The sequence below is a fragment of the Tyto alba genome, unplaced genomic scaffold (genome assembly GCF_018691265.1).
Source record: "Tyto alba isolate M040663 unplaced genomic scaffold, T.alba_DEE_v4.0 Super-Scaffold_48, whole genome shotgun sequence".
NCBI lineage: Eukaryota > Metazoa > Chordata > Aves > Strigiformes > Tytonidae > Tyto > Tyto alba.
In genome coordinates this window covers 27,083,347-27,103,254 of record NW_024881324.1, presented here as the reverse complement: position 1 = coordinate 27,103,254, position 19,908 = coordinate 27,083,347, and the positions used below count along the sequence as shown (strand labels likewise).

Here is a 19,908-nt window from a genome sequence, read left to right as displayed (position 1 = left end):
CTCGGCGGGGGATCCCAGGATGCTGCTGCAGCCTAGATGCGCTTTGCTGGTCCCTTGCATCCCCTGCTGGGTACAGCCCTTTCCCAGGGAGCCCACCATTAACTGGCATCTCTAAAAGTTCTAAAAAATCCACTCGAAACAGGCAAATGAGCAGAGGGTTTTCTCTGCGAGTTGCACACTACGTAATTGGAACTAAGAGTGGTCAGAGGAATAGAGAGACATACACCAGTGTTGTGCGTATGACATATCCTCGCACATCACAGATACATAGCTTCTCTAGAGGTACACGTTTTAAAGGCCAAACTGGAAACTACTCCACTTCTCCTCAAGTGAAGAAAGGTTTCCAAAGAGTTCATGGCCTGAAAGATCTTCTCAGAAGAACCTTTGTTTCTTTTCAAATAAAACCGTTTAAAAATATATGTTAAAACACGAGCTGTGTTTAAACAAAAATAACAATATTGCCAAGGTTTAATAAACAAAACCAACATGCTGCATCAATGAGTTTTTTTAAAAATGTAATGACTTGGGGAATGTTTGTGAATTATTCACAGAAAGGGGTAAATCATCTTGCACTACTGAGGCTATCCCTACAAACATGCCAAAATTCACAGCATAACCTTTCTTTGAACAGAGTGTATGCTTAACAAAAAATACTAATTAAACTGACATGGATGCAGATTTTCAAAAGTATGTAAGAATAGTTCATAGGAGGGATTAATAGAGCTATTGAGCAGACCAGAAGCAAAACTCTTTTTTCTCCCCGCACCTCATAGAATTTATCTGGTACAGCTAAAATACATTTAAATAACAATTGCAGGAACCTAGGATTTTAAAAGTTGTCTATTAATTGAATTCTAATTTTCACCAATATGTAATTCAGTCACCACAAATTTAATGAGCAGAAGGTTGTTAGTTTAGGAATCTGATTGTATTTGCAGTTTAGATCTGCTCTTTGCACTCGTAGGTGAGATCAGCCCTTTGTATTTGTGAAACTTCAAATCAAATACAGTTCAAACTTGTCACAGCTCAGACACATGAAGGCTTTTAACATATCAACCATTCAAGTTTGATCGCCACCTAAGAAATCAGCTGCATTGCCATCTCTTTTGACTTTGAGAGCTTTATGAAGCGTGAATTTCATCACGTTTGTAAAATGCTGCACGTCTTGCCTTTTTTCAAAAAATTACTCACTATACTTTACAGTCTCACAGTTTTAGACACTTTGTCACCTTTTATCAAGTCTACACATGACATATTTGCAGCCCAGATCTGGCATTTCCATTGTCTTGATTTACCCTTCCCAGGCTCAAGATTTAAGCTATCACATAAGCCCCCTCTGTAAAATAATACTAAATAGCAAAATGATTTTGATAAGACCCAGTTTATGCAGAGTCTGCTCTGTGCACTTCTAATTTTGTGGCCAAAGCACAACAGCATTTGTGCTGTTCTCCCACCCACAGTGGTGAGCCTGGGGCTGCAGCATCAACACAGAAATAGGTAGCGAGACTCAAAACAGCTCTAGTTTGAAACGCTTCTGTGCCTTCTCCTTTATTCTTCCCATTTCTCAGAAACACGTCATCAGCCCTTTTTCTGCTTCCTCTATGGCACGTCATCAAAGTGGCAACTCCATTTTCTCACCCAGTGAGCTCTGATTCTCAAGCGATAGGAGTGCCAGGCACGAAACTGGAAAATATAATTTTCACAGTAGGCCGTACTGTGGCGGAGGCTTTCCTTACCTTTAATGAGCGCTGGCAATGCTTGGATGGCAGAAGTTCAGATTTACTAGTTGTTATTCTTTGAATGCTACTTCTTCAGTGATATGTATTTGGGTTGCCTGAGGTGCATCCCCTCTCAACTGAGTTTTAGTCTGCTGAGTTATTTTAACGTGATTTTGCACTATTTGGCCACCCAAGTTCCAATAACAGAGAATTGCAAGGAGATTAACTCAGCATTTTGGAACTGTTTGTCACGGTTAAAATTCCCTTAAGCAGCTCAGTATACCTCTATTTATATTTGTTTATATGAGAAGAAAGGTCTTACTCATGATGAGCAAGCATAAAGAGAATACCCTCAGGGTGCAATTCAAATCATGCTTCTTCCAACTCATTGGCTTATCCAGTTTTAATGATATCCCAAGGCAATCTGATTTTGCCATATACAGGAGATAAACCGATAAACGCTCAGCAGTACAAAATAAAGTGCAGGGTGTGACAACGTTGTATCACAACCAGGGCTCCCTTTGAATAGCTACAGAATCCTAAGGAGGAGGCGACATTCCAGCTTTTAGCAAAATCCACCAGGTTGCAGTGCCTCGCTACACACGGAGAAAACAGCCAGCAGCTCTGCTCGCCACGGCTTCCCGCTTGGTAGGAGGCCAGGCTTCCTCTCACAGTAGGGTACATCTACTGCGGGATTTCGCAGGGTCCATTCAGAGTGTTGATTATTGTAATTAGAGCCAGACCCCCTAAAAATCTTCTTCGTGACAATCAAGGAGAGGGGCCCCATCTTGTGGACGTGTCCTGGAGTGAGCACGGCTGGGAAGCTGTTAACCCCGGTGCTCTCGCAGGGGTGAAAAGCTGGCTGTGATAGCCACCTGCATCAGGCGTCGCCCGGAGTTATGTCTGGGCTGAGCGGCTGAGTTTTGCGCAGAAAATGAGAAAATGGCTCCTTCCTTTCTCTCGAGGCTAAACCATCCTCTCCTTTACGCCGGTGTGAGGAATCCCGCCTCGATTCGGGCTTTTAAAGACCTGGAGGGAAGTTTGCGCGTTGCCTGCAACTCCTTACCCACGCGCTGTGGAAGTGGGGGGGGGATGAAGGGGAATGAACCCGAGTGAGACCAGGGCATCCACCACCGCCAGGACCGACCAACCAAGCCCGGGAACAATTTATCAGGACCCTCAGCGTCCACGGCAGCCGTGGCCACGTGCCGTGAGTGGCAGAAGAGCCCGGATCCTGGGGACACCCCGTGCCAGCCCCGAGGACCCAGGCCCGGTGCACTCGGAGGAGGGCAGAGGCAGGCGTTCACACCTTTGCTACCAAAGCTGTTCACACAGCCTGGAGCTGCATCCCACACCCCTGCCATCCCACCGCTACAACACCTGACTCGTTAGCGTCACCTAAGGAGGCTCCCCACCGAATGCTTATTTTGAAGAAGCTGTGAGGTATTTGGGAAAACAAACAGGAGAAAGCTGCTACATATGCGATGTGTGTTTCTAGTCCACTTCAAGCTGGTTTTTGACACCAACAATGCAACTGGCGTTTTTCAGTTCAGGACAAGCTCCAGCAGACGCTGCTTTCCCAGCTCCCTCGAATTTGTATTTCCCTGATTAGCAAAAGCTTCGTCATGCTCACCCCTCGCCTCCTACAAAAGCGATGTTACCTATGGCATTGCCTTCGCAAACCCTCAGTGTTGGAGAATGGCTCAGAGACGAGGGTCCTGAGCCCCCCGAGCAGCTGTATGATCAGAGCCTGCTCTGGCTGCTGATGCTGAGCCTCACTAGGGTTTGCCTGCAGCTGCTCGCAGCTGCTGATACAGGAGGAATGGCAAGGACGCTCCAGCCCTGTGTACCGTGGTGTGTCGAAAACAGGTTAAGGGGAATTAGGAATAGTGGTCTGAGAAACCCAGTGTTATGGTAACGGTGGTCTGAGAAACATTGTGTTACGGTACTGTCGTGTATTGAAAACAAGTCAACAGGAATCAGAAATAGTAGCATGAGAAACTTAGTGTTATGAGAAGCTTGTGCTGTGAGCTAACTGCAAGTAGGTGGACCGTGCGAATACGACCTTTAGAGCTTAAGCCAATCAGCTAGTGACTAGTAGGCATAATAATTATCATTGTCTGGATAAATATATGTACCCTGGACCAATAAACACACACGTTGATTGATGCTCTATCCCCCACACTGAACCCGTCTCGGCGTGTCGTTCGTCCGCGGCTCCGCACCTCAGTACTTTGGAGGATTTTTCTGAGGTCATGAAGGCGCACAGGGACAGGAGTGGTGCCAAGGGCCTGGAGCAATCCTGGGGTGCACGGGCATGCTGCAGGCTCGGGACCTAAACATCTGGCTACAGGTGCTTGTTACGCAGCGCCCGCTTTGCAGAAGCCACGGCACCCGAACAAGCAGGTCGGCCGCCGGAGATACCCCGTCTGCTCACAACGGGACATCTCGCTTGGCTGGAACACAGTGCTTCTATTTTCCGTTTCAAGTTTCGTCCTCTCTAACTACTGAACACCCTCCATCGCCATGTCCGTCGGCACGCTTCCCCTGGCACGGCCCAAAAGGTGAAGACAGACACGCTGACTGGCGGGCCAGGGAGCTGAGCAGCGGGTCCTTTGTGCCGTGCCCCTGACTTTATGACTTCCCAAAGCCAGATTGTTGAACCTGCTCGGTGTGCGGAGGCATGCAGACAACCAGCAGACCACAAACGTCTAGTTGCACTGCTGGGATAGCGACGCGCGATACTGCCGAAAATTCCCGTTATCGAGGGGAAAGTAATATCCGTGCAGATAGCTGACTTCGATGTGTGGCCACGCTAACGAGGGAACAGGGTGAGAAACTGCCAAACGCAGAGAATAAAAAAGGGACATGGGTCCCTTAGGGGATCTCTGAGTAAGCGCAAGTTGCCGAGTCATCACCAAGGCAATCGAAATTTAAAATATCCGAAAAAAAAAAAAAAAAAAAAAAGTCAGAACAAGGGATACAAGGGATATAATGTAAAGCAAGTAATATAATCGGGACTGAGTGGGGGTACCTGTTTGTCAGCCCTGTGCCTGATCACGGTTTGGACCAGGACAATAAACCCATTGTTTCCACAGGGTTCATGCCTGGGTTACTTCTGCAGCCAGGAGGGACTGGCGATGTTTTCCCTTGCTGTTGATGAAGGAATATGAGAAGTGCCTTTCTTCTCATCGCCAGGGGAATGTCTTGGGGTTGCCACCTAACGACATCATTCCTTTCCAACTCCTTAGCACAGCCAAATGTTTCTTTCATGCATGTGAAATTCTGCTCAGGACAGCAGTATATCTGAGACAAATGCCTTGTAGTTAATGATAGAAAAAAAAAAAAAAGTCTACATGCAAAACCAGGGTATCACTGTGTTAACACCTATGACCACCAACCATCATATCAAAATAAAGCCTGGAACTACTCAGCTAAAATCAGGGTGAAGTCATACTCATTAGCATAGACAAACGGATAAACAATATTGTTACTATTGATGTCATGTTGTAGAATAATGAAGAAAATACAAAGTAACATAAATTCAAGCAACTTTTTAATGCCTAATTGTACTTTAGTCCAACTTTGATTTCACAATCTTGTGTAAATCTTGTAAAAAATAATTAAGAGCTATAAATTAAAATGTTCCTATTTTTGTTCATGACAATTTTCAAAGCCAGATGGTTTTCTCTTGGCTGTTCTCTTCTCTCAAATCAAACACTGATCTTGAAGCCTAATGGTACTTTACACTTTTGTCAAGTAAACATTTTGATCCAATCAATCATATCCTTTCTAGCTTCTTCAATATAAGGTTTATCATAAGGTTTCATATCTTCTGGCTTCAATTGTGCAAACCCATGAACTTGTCCAGGATAAACTTTAATTTTATAGGCAACTTCACAGTACTGTTTCAATTTCTCCTCCAATAAGGTGATCTGTAAAAGAAAGCATATTTCCATTATGTTGTGGGGGTTTTTTTTAACTTTGCCAAACTTGCCGTTTCTCATATCTCTACATCTTCGTCTTCACTTGATTGTCACACTTGAAGCAGGTTCTGTTGCTCAGCAGATGAGAAAACCTCTCTTTGGAATGAAACATTTTTTTTAAAGTGTGGATGAGTTTAAGAACCTCAACAGTTACTGCAGGGGGGGGGTTGGTAAATCTCATTCCTGTAAAGGAACAGGTGCATTTCTTTTCAGAGACTTAGGCTTGTAACCAATTTTAAGCTCTGATCTTCAGAGAACATATTCCCTAAACCTCAGTGACTCTCAGCCCAAAATATTTTGATAGGCTTAGTAACAGAGTTTAAGAAAACATAGCGTTTTTTTTTTTTTTTTTAGTTTACTGTGTAACAAAGACACTGCTCCTGCACAATCTTTTGATGATAAATACACGCATGCTTACATATTACAAAGCACTAATCATATGATTACGTACTTGTATGCATGTGCAGACACATTTTTGTGCTCGTTTCCATTAAAATGTCAGCAAAGAGGAGAGTGAACACTTATTTTGCTCCTATAAGCTCAATTCTACCCATTGTGCAGATTAGAGACAGTATTATAACTTATTTCATGTTCACTTTTTTTTTTTTTTTTTTTTTTCCACAGAGCCCTTTATTGCTCAGTGCAGAACACAATGTATTTGAGGATTTTAATTTTTTAAACACTGGAATTTTTCTTACACAATCTGCACAGATAGCTCAGAGAGAAAGCTTCAGGAGGAAAAGGTATAGTTTCAAGGCGTAGCGCGTGTGGAAAAAAATGTATTTAAGAAAATTGTGCCCATCAGAAAAAGACACTTTCACCATAAAAAGGGGACAGGGATCGAAGGATTCATTTTCCTGCGCAGAGGAGACACATATTTGAGGTACAGATCAACATGCTGAATAACAGAGAAGTAAATGCCGATTGACTCCTGCGTTCCCAGGGCACGCTGCCAGTCCCCCTGTTAGACCCTACTCCTACACAACAAACTACGCTAGAGGTGGCATGCTGTCCTTGTCACTGAAGGGACAGAATTTATGCACAGAAGAGGGCACCAGTTTCCTACGTGTTTATGTATCCCCTCTCTCAGACACGCTTGCAGCAGAGGTAATATCAGAATATAGACGGCAGCCAGGAGTCGAAGCAGAGTCCACAAGTTGTCATCATCTTAGTTAAAATTCACACCTACTCTTCTGACACAGTTCATTTGGGCTTCTTGTACCAAAATCAATTAGTCATTGGTCTGCATCGTCAGAAAGTTCAGCTACTAAGCTGAAATTACTTTTTTCCGTTCAGTCTCCAAATTCAGTGGTTTAACTACCCGTTCTCTCGTCCGTAGCAGTAGAATCCAAGTTTTTGAGATGTTTGGCTCACACCAGTTGGGTCTCCCTGCCCAGTTTTACACCCTGCTTGTCCAGCCGCTCGGAGGCTGACGACTGGTCTTTGCTGCATTTCACACCCCAAGAAAGAAGCTTTGAGTAACCTAAGCAAGACATGGGGGAAGTTGAAGTTTAAGCAAAACCACCCAGGCTGTCTGATTCTTCACATCTGAAAGTGGTTTCTAACAAGCCAGGATTTCTGTGTGGGGTAAAAGAACAGTGAGAAAAGAAAAAGCATTTCCCGTACAACAGCTTACCTGATCATAGGAAATAGTGTGATCTTTTTCACCGAAAATGAAAAATGTGGGATTTAGTAAATTGTATCTTTCTTCAGAGTCCCTAATTATTCCTATAATGTTTTTGAGAAACAGTCTGTTAGTGAGGTTAACGTTCCTGCAAGATAAATGGCAAATTAAAAGACAAACTTTTTATTTAGGTTCACTCTTTGTGTACATTTTTTAGATCAGGATATTTTCTATTTGGATGGAGAAAAAAACATTTGGAAAATGTATTTCCTTACTCTCCAAGCACTAAAAAAAAAAAAAAAAAATTAGAAAATTACCGTGCATAAGGAAACAATTTTTTTTCTGGTTACCACCATTCTTAAATTTTTATACCAATATAACATATTGTTGAAACAATGGCAATTAAAATCTGCAACTCACCTTTGAGTTGAGTATTTACAGAAATTGTTACAAAGCAATAACTAGACTTACAAACGATGCATAGCTGTGTGAGCCCATATAAGTTTCTATGTGTTCTACACTACCATAGAGGGACACCCCAGCGGTTAATTGAGGATTTTTCAGCATCAAGTGATGTACTGCCATTCCACCCCAGGAAAACCCAACGATACCAATCTTCTTTGCACCGCACTGTTCCTTTAGATACTTCAAGACAACATCAGCTTCCCTAAGACATACAAACAAAAGTAAACTAAGAAATCTATTGCAGAATCAATACTTCACAATTTAAGAAGGAAATTAAAAGAGATACATTAATTTTTCCATGTCCCACCACCGATCACTTAAAACAGAGAATACTTAAAAAACACATTTCAGCCCAAAGTAGTGGCTTCTATTCTTAAATGGGAGTTAATATCTCTGGTCCCTGTTTAGGGAAGTACAGGCGTAGGTACTTAAATACTTACCTGAATTGTGACCTGCTCCTTTGTTTTCAAAATAAGCAAATTTTTAATTGAGTCACTTTGTCTAGGACAGGGCAACTAAAGACAAGACATATCTGCAAGTAGAACAACATCTTGCATTATGGACTGTAGGAACAGATAAGCTCCACTGTGCTATCTCTACAGAGTCCACCAATTTAGATAAAGATTTATCCTGAGTATGTCATTCCTGTTGCATGAGTTAATAGTAAAATATCCTACCAAGCCCACATACAGTAATACTATACTGAAGTAGCAATTACTCAAAATTAAATTGTCCGTAACTATGTTTAAAAAAAACAGGTATTGCATGAGGTATAATGCAAAAAAATATGAAAATTGTTTTTAATGTAGGCCAGAGCAGGTAATTTTTTTTTTTTTTTTTAATTTTTTAATTGCTAACTTCTAAGGTCTCAGTAGTTTTATCTTTTTCATCATCCACAGAGTTTTAAATGAATTTTAAATGCAGACCGCGTATGCTAATAACTACATTTCCAAATATTAGGTACATTGGTATGGTCATCACAAGTTTGGTTAGGCTGACAAAAAAAAAACCCCAGTGTGAGAGTGACATGAGCAGGAGATGGTGTCCCAGGCCTGTAGCCAGCGAGGGCACCGTGAGTGTTTGGGAGCTCCCGGTTTGGTACCAAGTCAGTCGCGGGTGCGTTGGATTCCTTGTGCTCCGAAAGGGCACCAGACCTGACCTCGAAGGCAGCTGTAAGTGAACCCTCAAAAGACAGCACAGGCACGTCCTCGAGGTCGTAATTATTTAAGACAGTGCCCAGATACCTGCTCACTCTTTGGAGTGGGATTTTTTTACAGGTGTTAGTCGCTTGACTTTTCAAAAACTTCGGCTACAGCTTCTGCAACTCTATGGTCAAGAGCTTTGCTGAGAGATGTTGAAGGCAGGTGACCCCCCGGGACCTCTTGAAAGGGTAAGAAGAATACCCGTGGCTTACAAGCCAACAGCTGAGTAATAGGGTGTCACTGCCTCGCTATTATCTTCTGAAATTTTAAGCTGTGGTGATAGAGGCTGAAGAAAGAGTAACGCCTCAGGGATTCAGGGAGCAGAATCTCTCTACAGAGAGCGGGCTCTCTATTTCACGGTGAGAAAAGCAGCATAGCTGGTCAGATACACCCTGGGTTTGGGGCAGTCTGCTCAGAGGAACACCACCCGCACCGCCCTTTATCCACAAGGCAGAAAGCAGGGCGGGCAGGTGACGACTGGCAAACGTGAGCGGCTGTGGAAGGGTTTTCCTCCTTATCCCGAGGAACTGGAGGCAGAATCAGCACTCGCGGGCGGTAGGGCTGGGCGCTGCACAGCCTGTGGAGCACTGGCTGTGAGCCTCTGTGGCCGGTGTAACATAGTTAGGAAAGGGCCCAGGGAAACCAGATGGGGACAATAAGCAGAGTGAGGGATGGAGCAGATGATCCCGTCCCAACTCCAGCCAAGGCAGCGCCCAGAACCGCAGAAGAACCTCCCAGTATAAGCAGCTGGGCACGTGCAGCCAGCTTGCCCCTGCTGTGAGGCGCCACTTTTAACACTGCGCACAAATTCCCTTCGTTTGCTGGATGTTCTTTAAAGTTCAAGTATAAAGATGTATCTTACTTGTCTACTTTTGTAGGATCATGATGTTTCATCCAGTCAGCAAAGTCAGCCCAGTGATCCGTAGCTTTCCAGGGGTCTGTCCCCTTGAAGAAGTCTGGGCAGATGGTTCTGTATGAGACATGGAATCAAGTCAACTTTCACATCCAGGCGGGGAGAATCTTTGGATGTCTAAATGTCTTCTAATGTCTTTTCTACTCCGGAGTACACATCTATATGGTTACTATCTGAATCATATTCTACTCATCCTGTCCTGTCAATCGGCAGAGCTAAAAGTATATGTCTTTGTATGGGAAAAAAGAAAATAAAACAAAGCAAAACACAAATAAATTTGCATTATTTCCTGATATGTACTTAATACAAAAGTAAAGGGACTAAGCAACCCTCTCGATTCTATATAAACACATACATATCTCTTTAACTGTAAAAGCTAAAGCGACTGTTCAAAAAGTTTGATTCTGAAAAACTGATGCAACTGAAGGATGGATACCAACATTTATCTTTTAATCACCCACGCTGCCACATAAGCACGAACACTGGCACTTCTAGGCCCTCCTTGTGGCTTTGTGCTCAAATAGCCATTTTTGGTGGGTCCATTTCAGTAGCTTTGATGGCCTCATGGGAACATTTTGTCCCTTTTAATTTTGATTCACTCAGACTGAAATTACACGGTTGTCCTATGTGCATGGGAAACATGATGAGCCATGCTTAGCTTCGGGCCTGGTTATCTATCAGTGCATTTAACAGGAAGATAGGCAAGACGGTTGCTTACGTGTATCCATGACCTGCAATTAAATCGACTATGTATCTAATGTCTGGGAACAGCCATCCAAATACATCATGAATCACAATCACAGCTTTGTCCGTGAAAAAAGATGGTCTACAAACATATGCCTTGATGTGCTCAATTTGTACTTCGTGTCCAATGCACCCATATCGAGATCTTTCTCCAGTGTCATATAGAAAAGGATCAGCCATTTGGAAACCTAAAAAAAGGAAAAAACAAAACAAAACAAAACAAAACAAACAAACAAACAAACAAAAAAAAAAAAAAAAAAAAAGAGAGAGAGCAAGAAAGTAAACGTGATTTCTTAACACAAATTATTAAGGCCAAGTTAAGGCAAACACAATCTGCAGAAAGTACCCCAATAACTTCCGTAAATAACACTGACATCCTTGTCTGAAAGGAGAAAGTAGAAAAAAGCAAAAGCAATGTTCCATTGCAGAGCGGCTCTTAGGCCATTCATTCCATAAGCTGCGAATGAAGAGAAATACCAAAACCAAAATCATAAAATCACGAACAAGCTGCACATAGAGGGCCTGGCTCTCCTATCACTTTTGGCTTGCTCCCACGCCACTCGGTCAGCTCGGGTGTGAAGCAGCACGGCTTCAGACCTCGCCCTCTCCCCAGGCATGGGGCCACCGCGTGTGCCTTCACGGGGAATCCCCCGCTGGTTGTTCTGAATTATGTGGTGCGTAAGGACCACGGCATTCAGCTGCTACAGAAAAGTACAGTGTTCAGTGTTCAGTGCTTCTCTCGGCGCTGGCACCTGCTAGCTGATCTGTGCTTTTGGGAGCAGCATCACGGCCGCTCTGGGAGCCGAGGTATCAGGCACCGCCGGTGAAGGGCTGCAGTGCAGATTTGTAAATGAGGTTCCAATGCCTTGGGCCCATATGGCCTTCAAAGGGATTGCAAGAAAACAAGCAAATATGCAAATCTCATTCAAAATACGTGAGAGCATTTGGTTCTGTCCCTTCTCCAAAAATAGCAATTACAGACAATGAGCCAGTGGCTGTGCTGAGAGAGATCAGTCAAAAGTTGTTCTGACTCTGTGTCAGGAGCTTGGAATGGACTCTGTGCAAAAAGTAGAATCGGTGATCCTGTAATTAACAGCAGTGTTATAACGCATCTATACAGGAAACCAATTAAGTCTGGAGGGGCAGTGTTAATAGTAGCATCACCCTGTCATCTGCTGACTTTGAAACTGTCCTTGGGGATGCAGTATACGCACCTGCATATACATTATGACTGTCTCTGCTTCATCATTTCTGCATCAGCCTAGTACTTCTGTTTGACTTGCAACACGCACTTCAAAAAACTGTCTAGTCATCAGGGAAGAGTAGCAAATTCTGATAAAAATGTATACCTCCCTCAGCTCTCCATTAACCACAGCAGCAGAGAACTAGTTCTCACTGAGTAATAGGAAGTTTCACCTGGGCAATACGGGCACATTTGGAACCATGGTGCAAGGAGAGCAGAGAGTCGATGCCACAGAGACTCACCGCTTGCTTGTGCCTACACCACAGTTCCCAGTTTGCATGAGTAACACAGGCTTAATAACAGCATCCGAAGTTTATACGCATATAGACTGCCTTATACTCAAGATAATCAGCCATCCCACAGTATAGCACAGAGACACAGTTCCTCCTCATCCTCTCCCAACCTTGGGGCTGCTGTCACCAGATCTGGCAGGGCCAGCATTGAGTTGGAGCAAATAGGCTTGATTACAACCATAACCCCTGGCTGAGAGTGTGCAGAGAGTGCAGAGATACAGAAACTCGGAGAACGTGGCTTTACTGCTAGAATCAAGCCCCTTCAGAAACAGCCACCAAGTGGATGATCTCACATCATGAGTAATCCCCTCTGGTGATAGCTGAGAGCTGATGACAATTGCTAAATGTTCCCCCACCTTTCTCAGCATCTGAATGTCAGGGTTGGTGCTAGGAAGCATATAGTCCCTTCGTCAGGACTAAGACCTCCACTGTTTTGGCAGCATACGAAAATGGAAGTTGTAACATGCATGGGAGAGTATCTCCTAGTTTAAGCCCCCCCATAACAGGCTTGAAAATGCTTGAGAGATGTCTGCTCATGCAAAAGTGCTTCCTACCTTTTTTTTTTTTTTTTTTTTTTTTTTTTTTTAACCTAAGATGAATGCACTTGTTGAAGTGCAAGAGACTGCCTGGAGAATTCACAGGCACCCCCAAAGAGAGCTAACACCACTGGCTTCTGAGATGGCAGCCACAATCTTACCCCACCGAGGTCTTTTGTTCAGAAGGGCACAACCTACGGTGTCCCCTTCGCGGAAGCAGTGTTTAGGAGGCATTAAGCTTTGCAATAGTTGTGAAACAGCCTACTCCCTCTCTGCTGGTTGCTTCCCAGAAATCATTTCTTTGGCCTATCTTGATTCATACCTAGCCAGCTAGCTCTCCTCCAGGCACCAGGCTGCGGAGAATGTTAGTAAATAGTCAGCCACACCTGAACTGCTTAGAAGTCTTTGATGGGATCCTGTTCAGTCAGAAGCTTTATTGGTTCCCGCCTGCTTTGTCCCACGCAACACGGTGAGGCGAAGCAACAAGCCCGGATATTTCCTACCTGTCCTGTCTCACCTCATTCCCTCTTCCCACCAATTTCAGCCATCACACTTTTCCTTTTCCTGCTTTCCCCGTGACACGGTTCCAAGCAGGCAGCATCTCTCCTTTACGCCCCGCTCCCCACTGCGGAGTTCCAGCGCAGGAGACACAAGGCCTGGTTGGAAGCTGAAAGAAACAGGGGAAAAACTGGCTACGGCTAACGGGGAAGACAAACTGATCTCCACGAGTCTGCTGTCACCCTCCTGCTCTTTAAGAGAAGGCCTTCTTATAGCTTCTCCCTCTCACCAGTGGTCCTGCTCTTCCTCGAGTGTCTTGATACCATTCAGCTTTTGCGCAGGTAATGTAAAAACTGAGGAGAGTTATTTACAATTATCACAAGGCACAGGTGGGCTCCCGTGGGTGGTAGGACGGACCCAAACTACTACATTTTTAGGGAGCAACAAATTACTTGGTTAAATCCTGCTGAGTCTTAGCTTTCAAAAGGAAAAAACAAACCCCTGCTTGGAAGGTGAGGCTAAAAATCTTTAAAAAACAATCAGGTAAAATAGGGGAGCAAAGATAGAGCTAAAGATAATCCCCACTTCTCAATGAGTATGAGCACATGATCTCAAAGTGCTGTGCTGTTTGGCAGGACCTTGGAGTAGTGGTGCCAAGATGTGACATCTCTGCCCTCTTCCTGGATCCAGCGATAACATTTTAAACTCCAGCAAGGATTTATTTCAGTGGTAAGTGCTCCAATGGACCAAACAAGGAAAAGGATGAGAATTCATTACCATAAGGGCAAAAGAAATTCTTATGGTCCTTTAACGTGATCTTCCTACTGATGGACATAAAATGGTTACCAGAGTCCTCAGCACTATTGCTGTGCCACAGCTTGCGGCAAGGACTCAAAATGAAATCCAGTCTTTCCCGAAGTTGACACCTTTTATCTCCATCTTATCTGCTCCCTAATACTTGAATTTGTGCGTCTTTTTATTGAAACCCAAATAAAAGTCTCTCTTTAAAGGAGCAGTTTTGGCTGAATGCTTCGTGCCTTTTCAAAGAGCTATATCTCATTTCCTAGCAATTTCAGATTTCTCCCTTTCAAAACAGTCAGGAGTAGTTAGCCTTCCTCTGCTGCCAGCTCAGTCTTTGTGGACCAGTTTGCCATCACATACCTGGAGTACAGGATCCTGGTTTAGCCCAGCTCGCTTCTTCTGCTCAGTGAGATAGATACCAGCTAGATTTCTCTAAACACAGAAGGAAGAAAGCCAGTTCTGCTGACAGTTTCCCTCCTGCTGCTGCCCATCCAGATTCCAGGTGCTCTTCAACTCTTCTGCAGACTTTGGGGTTGGGAGGTGAGGAGGAGAGGCTTAGCACAGGAGTCATCCCTTCCGGAAGGGGTGGTGACAGAGCAAGCAGAGAGGCAGGGTGCAGCAGGCTCCGCATCAGTTTGCCTTTTACTCTACTTTGTATTTATTATCGAAGGAGTTTGGAAAGCAAGAGGCACACAAACACTACACTGCAATCACCTTTTTCCATCTCTCTAAATATGTATGATTCCTAACAAAACTATAGAAGTTGAAACAAGGCTGGTGAGTGCTCTTACCAGCACACTTCAGTTTTCTGGGAAAGTTTCCCTTCCAGAACCGTACGCTACAAAGCAAATGATGTGTGTGATGAAGCCATTTAAGACACTGTAGTATCTTTGGACCTCAGCATTTATATCTGAGACATTTAGCATCAGTGGTGCGTTTGCTGATGCATTGTTAAATTCAGAGATGCATTTTCTTACAGTATATTCATGCACTTTTACTGTCCATAATAAATGTCTTTAAAGGAATTTGTGCCAAGTTAGGATGAGTCTGTCCTGGCAAACTTGCAGTTTAAAAAAATTATGGAAGTCTCTCTAGCACACAGATTAAACATATTACTGCCACACCCACGAGTATTCCCAACAAGTCCAAAAATGTTCCAGGTTATTTTTGATTGGACTTGCTTTCAACAAGTTAGAAACATCTGAGTCTGAGCTGCTTGTTATTGATGGCGACTGGTTGAAATTTTCCATTCTTATTTCCATACCGGCCTGGTGTGCAAGGAGCATTAGCTTAGCCCTCAGGCTGATGTCCACTGTAGCTTTAACTTTGCCTGCGTGTGCACGTGGTTTGTGTGTGTGTGTTTGTTGGGGGGGGGGGCGGGTAGGAATGAGAGAGACAAAAGAGCTCAAAGGAAACGGCAGTGTCATTTCAAGCCAAAGATCAATAAAGAAGTCTTGATCCTAAATGCCAACTATGACAAAAAAAAGTCCCACAGCCGCTCTGCAGACCCTCGGCAGCACTCTGCTGGCAGCCAGCACTGAGTAGTCCGAGGGCTGCGTAAAACAAGCGATGCTCGGATTCGCTTCGCCAAACTTCAGACGTTTACAGTGAGGAGGTCTGCACGCCAGCAAGCCCCCTGCATCCCCACCGCCGCCATCAAGATTTAGGCTCTGAGTCACACTTGATGGGTGTCACGGTTAGAACGAAACGGCCAGTCCCCTCGATGCCACCAGCTGCGCTGAGCAGGGAGTTTAACGGCAGCCTACCCCCCCAGCGCGGGCGCCGGTTCCTGTGCCGAGTGCCCGACATCAGTCAGGAGAGGTGAGTCCCACCTCCGTGTGCTGTGGGAGCTACACGCAAGGCGGAACGAGGGTTTGCCATGACCAGAGAGAGGGTGTTTGTCCTGTCATACCTGTCGGTAGCTTTGCGCATCGGGATTGTATAAGAAACCATTAAAAAGATTGCTTGTGTTGCAAGGGAGGGAGTGGGGAGGCTTCACTGAAAAGAGCCGGTTTATACTTTGAGCCTAATGGCATCTTGCTTGAGCTTGTCTAACCTGACCTGGGTGGGCATGCTGTGCTCGGATGTACCAGACTGAAGTCCTGTCTTCCTACCTTGAGCCCCCAGGACATGGGTCCATCCCCCGTGGGATAGATTAGGCCAGCAGAACCAGACACCTGATTCCACACGCATCTCGTGACTGTAAATCCTGTCCTGGTGACCAGCATCTCTAATTGGGGGTGGTTAGGGTGAAAGGAGAGCGAAGGGCTCGCTCTGCTGTAAGGCAAGCCTTTGCCTGCACGTTGTGATTATGCCTGAACTGCAATCCCTACATCATTTAGATCTCCCGTACCTGAAGAGACTGTCTCTTTCCCCTCGAGATATGATCACTTCTGTAATGAACTCAGGATTATGGAGTTTATTGCACACACGCACTTCCTACAGTCTCAAGCAATTTATACTTTTATTTTTTAAGGCTGCTGCGAGTATCTCTTTAGTTTGTTTGTTTGCTTGTTTGTTTTTATTTTTTTTTTTTTAAAAAAAGACAGACAGTTGGAATGAGCACAACAGATTCACTTGTTCAAACAGACAGTGGTCAAATCTCTCCTTCACCTCAAACACATGGCCATTTTTTATTCGGTTTTATTTTATCTTCCTGAAGGCTTGCACCAATACTCCTCCAATTGCTCCTCCTGGTTTTATAGAAACGGTCGTGGAATAAAACCCTAAAGCAAATCTGCGCGGCTGTTGGCTGCATTTTTAGCTGTACGTTAACACGAGAAACAAGATCCCAGGAAATGCAAGCCTACTGTCCCGAGGCAAAATAGATATTTTCTCCCAGACAACTACTGGGAGAAAGGCGAGCACTTTGCTGGCGTCTAGTGCAGAAGCGAAAGAGTCCAGCGGAGACACCAACGGGCAGGCTTAACCGGGCCCCGTTTGCCGTCACCCCGTAGAGTATTTGGAGCGCCGCCGGTAGCAAGAGACTTGTCAGGAAGGTGAAATCATTGGAAATGTTGTATTTACGCTGTGAAAGCCCCGTTCAAGGTGCCCGTGGCGAGCGGCGCTCTGCTCGCGGCCCCGGGAGCTGCGGGCAAGGCGGGGGGGCCGGCGAGGCTTCGCCGAAAAGAGAGGGCTTAATTGGTGGGCGTGTAATTTGGAGCGGCGTTCGTGGCTTTTGTTTCTCTGGGTTATTCCGATTCCTTTCCCTTCATCCAGCAGAAGGCTGTGTGCCTAAACTTATCTCCAGCGTCATCCCTTGGGAGTGAAGCAATACAGCTTAACAAATCCAATTTGATTTTCTAGGTTTCTGGCTTCAGTCTCTAGTCAGAGTCTGGGTAAAAGCCCTGGAAATCGAGCCAGCTCTTGTTATTGCGTATCAAGGCCTGGCAGAGGGTTTCACATGTCCGTTCACCGTCATCAGTGGGAAACCAGTCTCACACTCACGATTTGTGCTTTACCGTTTACCTAGCACCGTATTCTGGCGTTCGCGGCCGCCTCTGTCAGGAGCATTAAAAGAAATCTCCAGGAATTCTCCGATTTGGTTAGTTGTGAGCCACGTCCCTGCTCCTTCCCATGCTTTCCCATGTGTCTAAGAAGAAAGGCTCCGGAGTTTCTCCTGTGTGGGAGTGACCTTATCTGCTTCATCTGGTGCGGCGCTGGTGTTCCCTGCACCCGCCGTCCCTCGCAGGACACCAGAACCCAGGCCAAGGCGGGTGCTGCTGCTCTGCTACCAATCTCCGCACCTCTCGCCACGCTCCCGCTCGCCTCTACTTTCATTTGCCGCTGAAAAATAACAGACCGAATCTGCCGTCATCTCCCCCATGGGGCCACCTCCCCTCTGCGTCCACCTTTTCCCGGCTTTTCAGCCCCTATCTGCTCTCCCATCTTCCTGTCCCTCTCATTCCGTCTCTGTAAGTTTTTTTGGTATCAGCTGGTTTCTGTTTGTCCCTTTGCACGGCCCTCTGAGCGTCCTGCCTTCCTGTCGGGCAGGCGAGGGTCGGCTCTCGGAGCATACAGCTGCTTTGCTCCCCAAAAATCAAACGTATGGCTCCGAGCACGGGGAGAGAAGGGTGATCTGCAAAAAAAAAAAAAAAAAAAGTGTTTTCAATAGGCACGTTGCTAATTTGCCTGTTGCCACGCAGAACTGGTTGATCCAACAGCTGCTGGGTTTCTCACACCCGGTTTGGGTTACTTTTTACCTAAAATAAATTGTGAATGTTTGGTCTCAGATTTCCGATTTTTGCTGAAAGAGCTTGTGGGATTTCAGAGGGTGTGTTTTGTGAACTTTATAGAAAAAGGGCGGAGTATAACTTTAATTACGCCAAAGCAATAATCGGAAAACTATTCTATTATTGTGGAAGACATGCAAAGAGGCGCATTAAAATTACCTAACACTGTCCAGGTGTTTCTAGGTTATGTAGTAGCCCATCACTTTATTAAAAAACACTTTTTTTTGAATTTCAGTACAAGGCACATGATTGCAAAAACTACAAATAACAATGAATATTAACAGTGAGATATAGGAAAAATAGTAAATTTTGGAGTAATGTCCCAAAACCCCAGGATCAGAGGCACCATCATTGTTGCACTGAACACGAAAAATAGAGACATGAGCAAGACAAGAGAATTAAGATTACATGACTGAGTAACTACATGGATTAAGGTCTTATTTCCTTATCTAAAAACCTGAACACCTATTTTTTGCATGACTTAAGGATATCTTTATTATTTTTTCTTACCAAATATATTGTGTTCTTCTCTGTAACTACAAAAATTTGGAATCCAGAAATGACTAAAAAGTGCTCTTCCTTTCAGTTATCCACCATTCAGACTATTACCTTCAAGGACAAATTCATTCCCCATGTTTAGTCATTGAAAGCTGAATTTTATATACAGAATTTTCCCTGTAAAATGTTGATTTAAAAATACATGTATCTGGTCTGTTTTCTGCCAGGGCACAAGTCCTTTTTTATCTTTTTCTTTTTCTTTTTTTTTTTTTTTTTCCTTTTCTTGGTCTGAGCTATATCCTCAACTAAGACTCACCTAATGCTTATTTTTTATTTCAGGAACTTTCTGGCATTAATCAGCTGGAAAGGGGTAAATTTTTTTGCTCGGAATTGGAACTGTGTTTGCACTAAGATATAAACACAATTTTGTTTTCACTACAAATAAGTTGCCTTGGCCAAAAAGCTGCACCTTGTGCCAGCAGATTTTCCCTGCTTTTCAGAAGAGGCAACTTTCATGAGTAGAAATCTGGCTTCTCCTCTGTAAACTCCCACTGTGAGCTTGAACAGTTTGATTTGGCTGAGATTTTCCAGGAGATCCTTTTTAAAGCCAAGAGGACCTCAAAATTTCCTCTTACACATGATAAGCCCCATAGACTACACATCTTCTAGATTAACATTTAGGGGTTTTTTCCTAACTGGAAAAAGGGGAAAGGTTTGTTACTCGCACTGATCTGTCAACAAGTCTGGCAAGAAATTACTGCACTAAATCAGTGTTTTAAATTCTAAAATTTTAAAGAGTGCCAGGAAAAAAAACCCCAAACACTTCTTCCCGTGTGTGCTCGGCTTTTAAAGTCCTGTTTTGCAAACATGTCTATGCATTACTAATCTTGCACTGGATCCAGGCAGCTTTGGACAGTATCCCACAAAGCAATACAGACGCCCAAGTGCAACATCAGAGCAGCAAGTTTAAGGAAAGTAAACATAAGAGCTTCTAATTATATTACAGGGTAATTACCATACATAAATCAATTCAGAGCAATCAAGGTACTTTATTAAATACGTTCGCAGGGAGCACCTGTTCTTCCCCTTTTTCTAAAGTGAAGCAATGAACTTTGGCGTAGCGGAGAGAAATCACATCTCAGCGTAATCCCGCAA

General features: G+C 44.3%; 1 protein-coding gene across 5 annotated transcripts; it reads right to left on the bottom strand.

Moving 5' to 3' along the window:
• Positions 1-5,257: 5,257 nt before the first annotated feature.
• On the bottom strand, positions 5,258-14,587 carry LOC104358349 (carboxymethylenebutenolidase homolog). 5 transcript variants are annotated; one of them, XM_032989095.2, is made up of 7 exons: positions 14,384-14,587; positions 10,627-10,840; positions 9,858-9,965; positions 8,234-8,251; positions 7,940-7,995; positions 7,341-7,432; positions 5,258-5,653 (listed from the first exon to the last, which is right to left on the bottom strand). In XM_032989095.2, exons 2-7 carry the CDS (start codon positions 10,830-10,832, stop codon positions 5,474-5,476), a joined length of 660 nt encoding a protein of 219 aa, XP_032844986.2. In that variant the 5' UTR covers positions 10,833-10,840; positions 14,384-14,587; the 3' UTR covers positions 5,258-5,473. The 5 variants fall into 5 exon arrangements, with proteins under 5 accessions (XP_032844986.2, XP_032844984.2, XP_032844985.2 ...); XM_032989093.2 differs by having other exon boundaries at positions 7,853-7,995; positions 14,384-14,585; XM_032989094.2 differs by lacking the exon at positions 14,384-14,587 and adding an exon at positions 13,242-13,383 and having other exon boundaries at positions 7,853-7,995.
• Positions 14,588-19,908: the final 5,321 nt, after the last annotated feature.

Bases quoted from the DNA above. Each gene is read 5' to 3' on its own strand.
- LOC104358349 (XM_032989093.2), bottom strand. From the start codon at position 10,832: ATGGCTGATCCTTTTCTATATGACACTGGAGAAAGATCTCGATATGGG. The intron at 7,433-7,852 runs GTAGTGTAGAAC...AAAACATTATAG, and splicing joins CGCTGGGGTGTCCCTCTATG to GAATAATTAGGGACTCTGAA. The intron at 5,654-7,340 runs GTAAGCTGTTGT...TTTCTTTTACAG, and splicing joins ACACTATTTCCTATGATCAG to ATCACCTTATTGGAGGAGAA.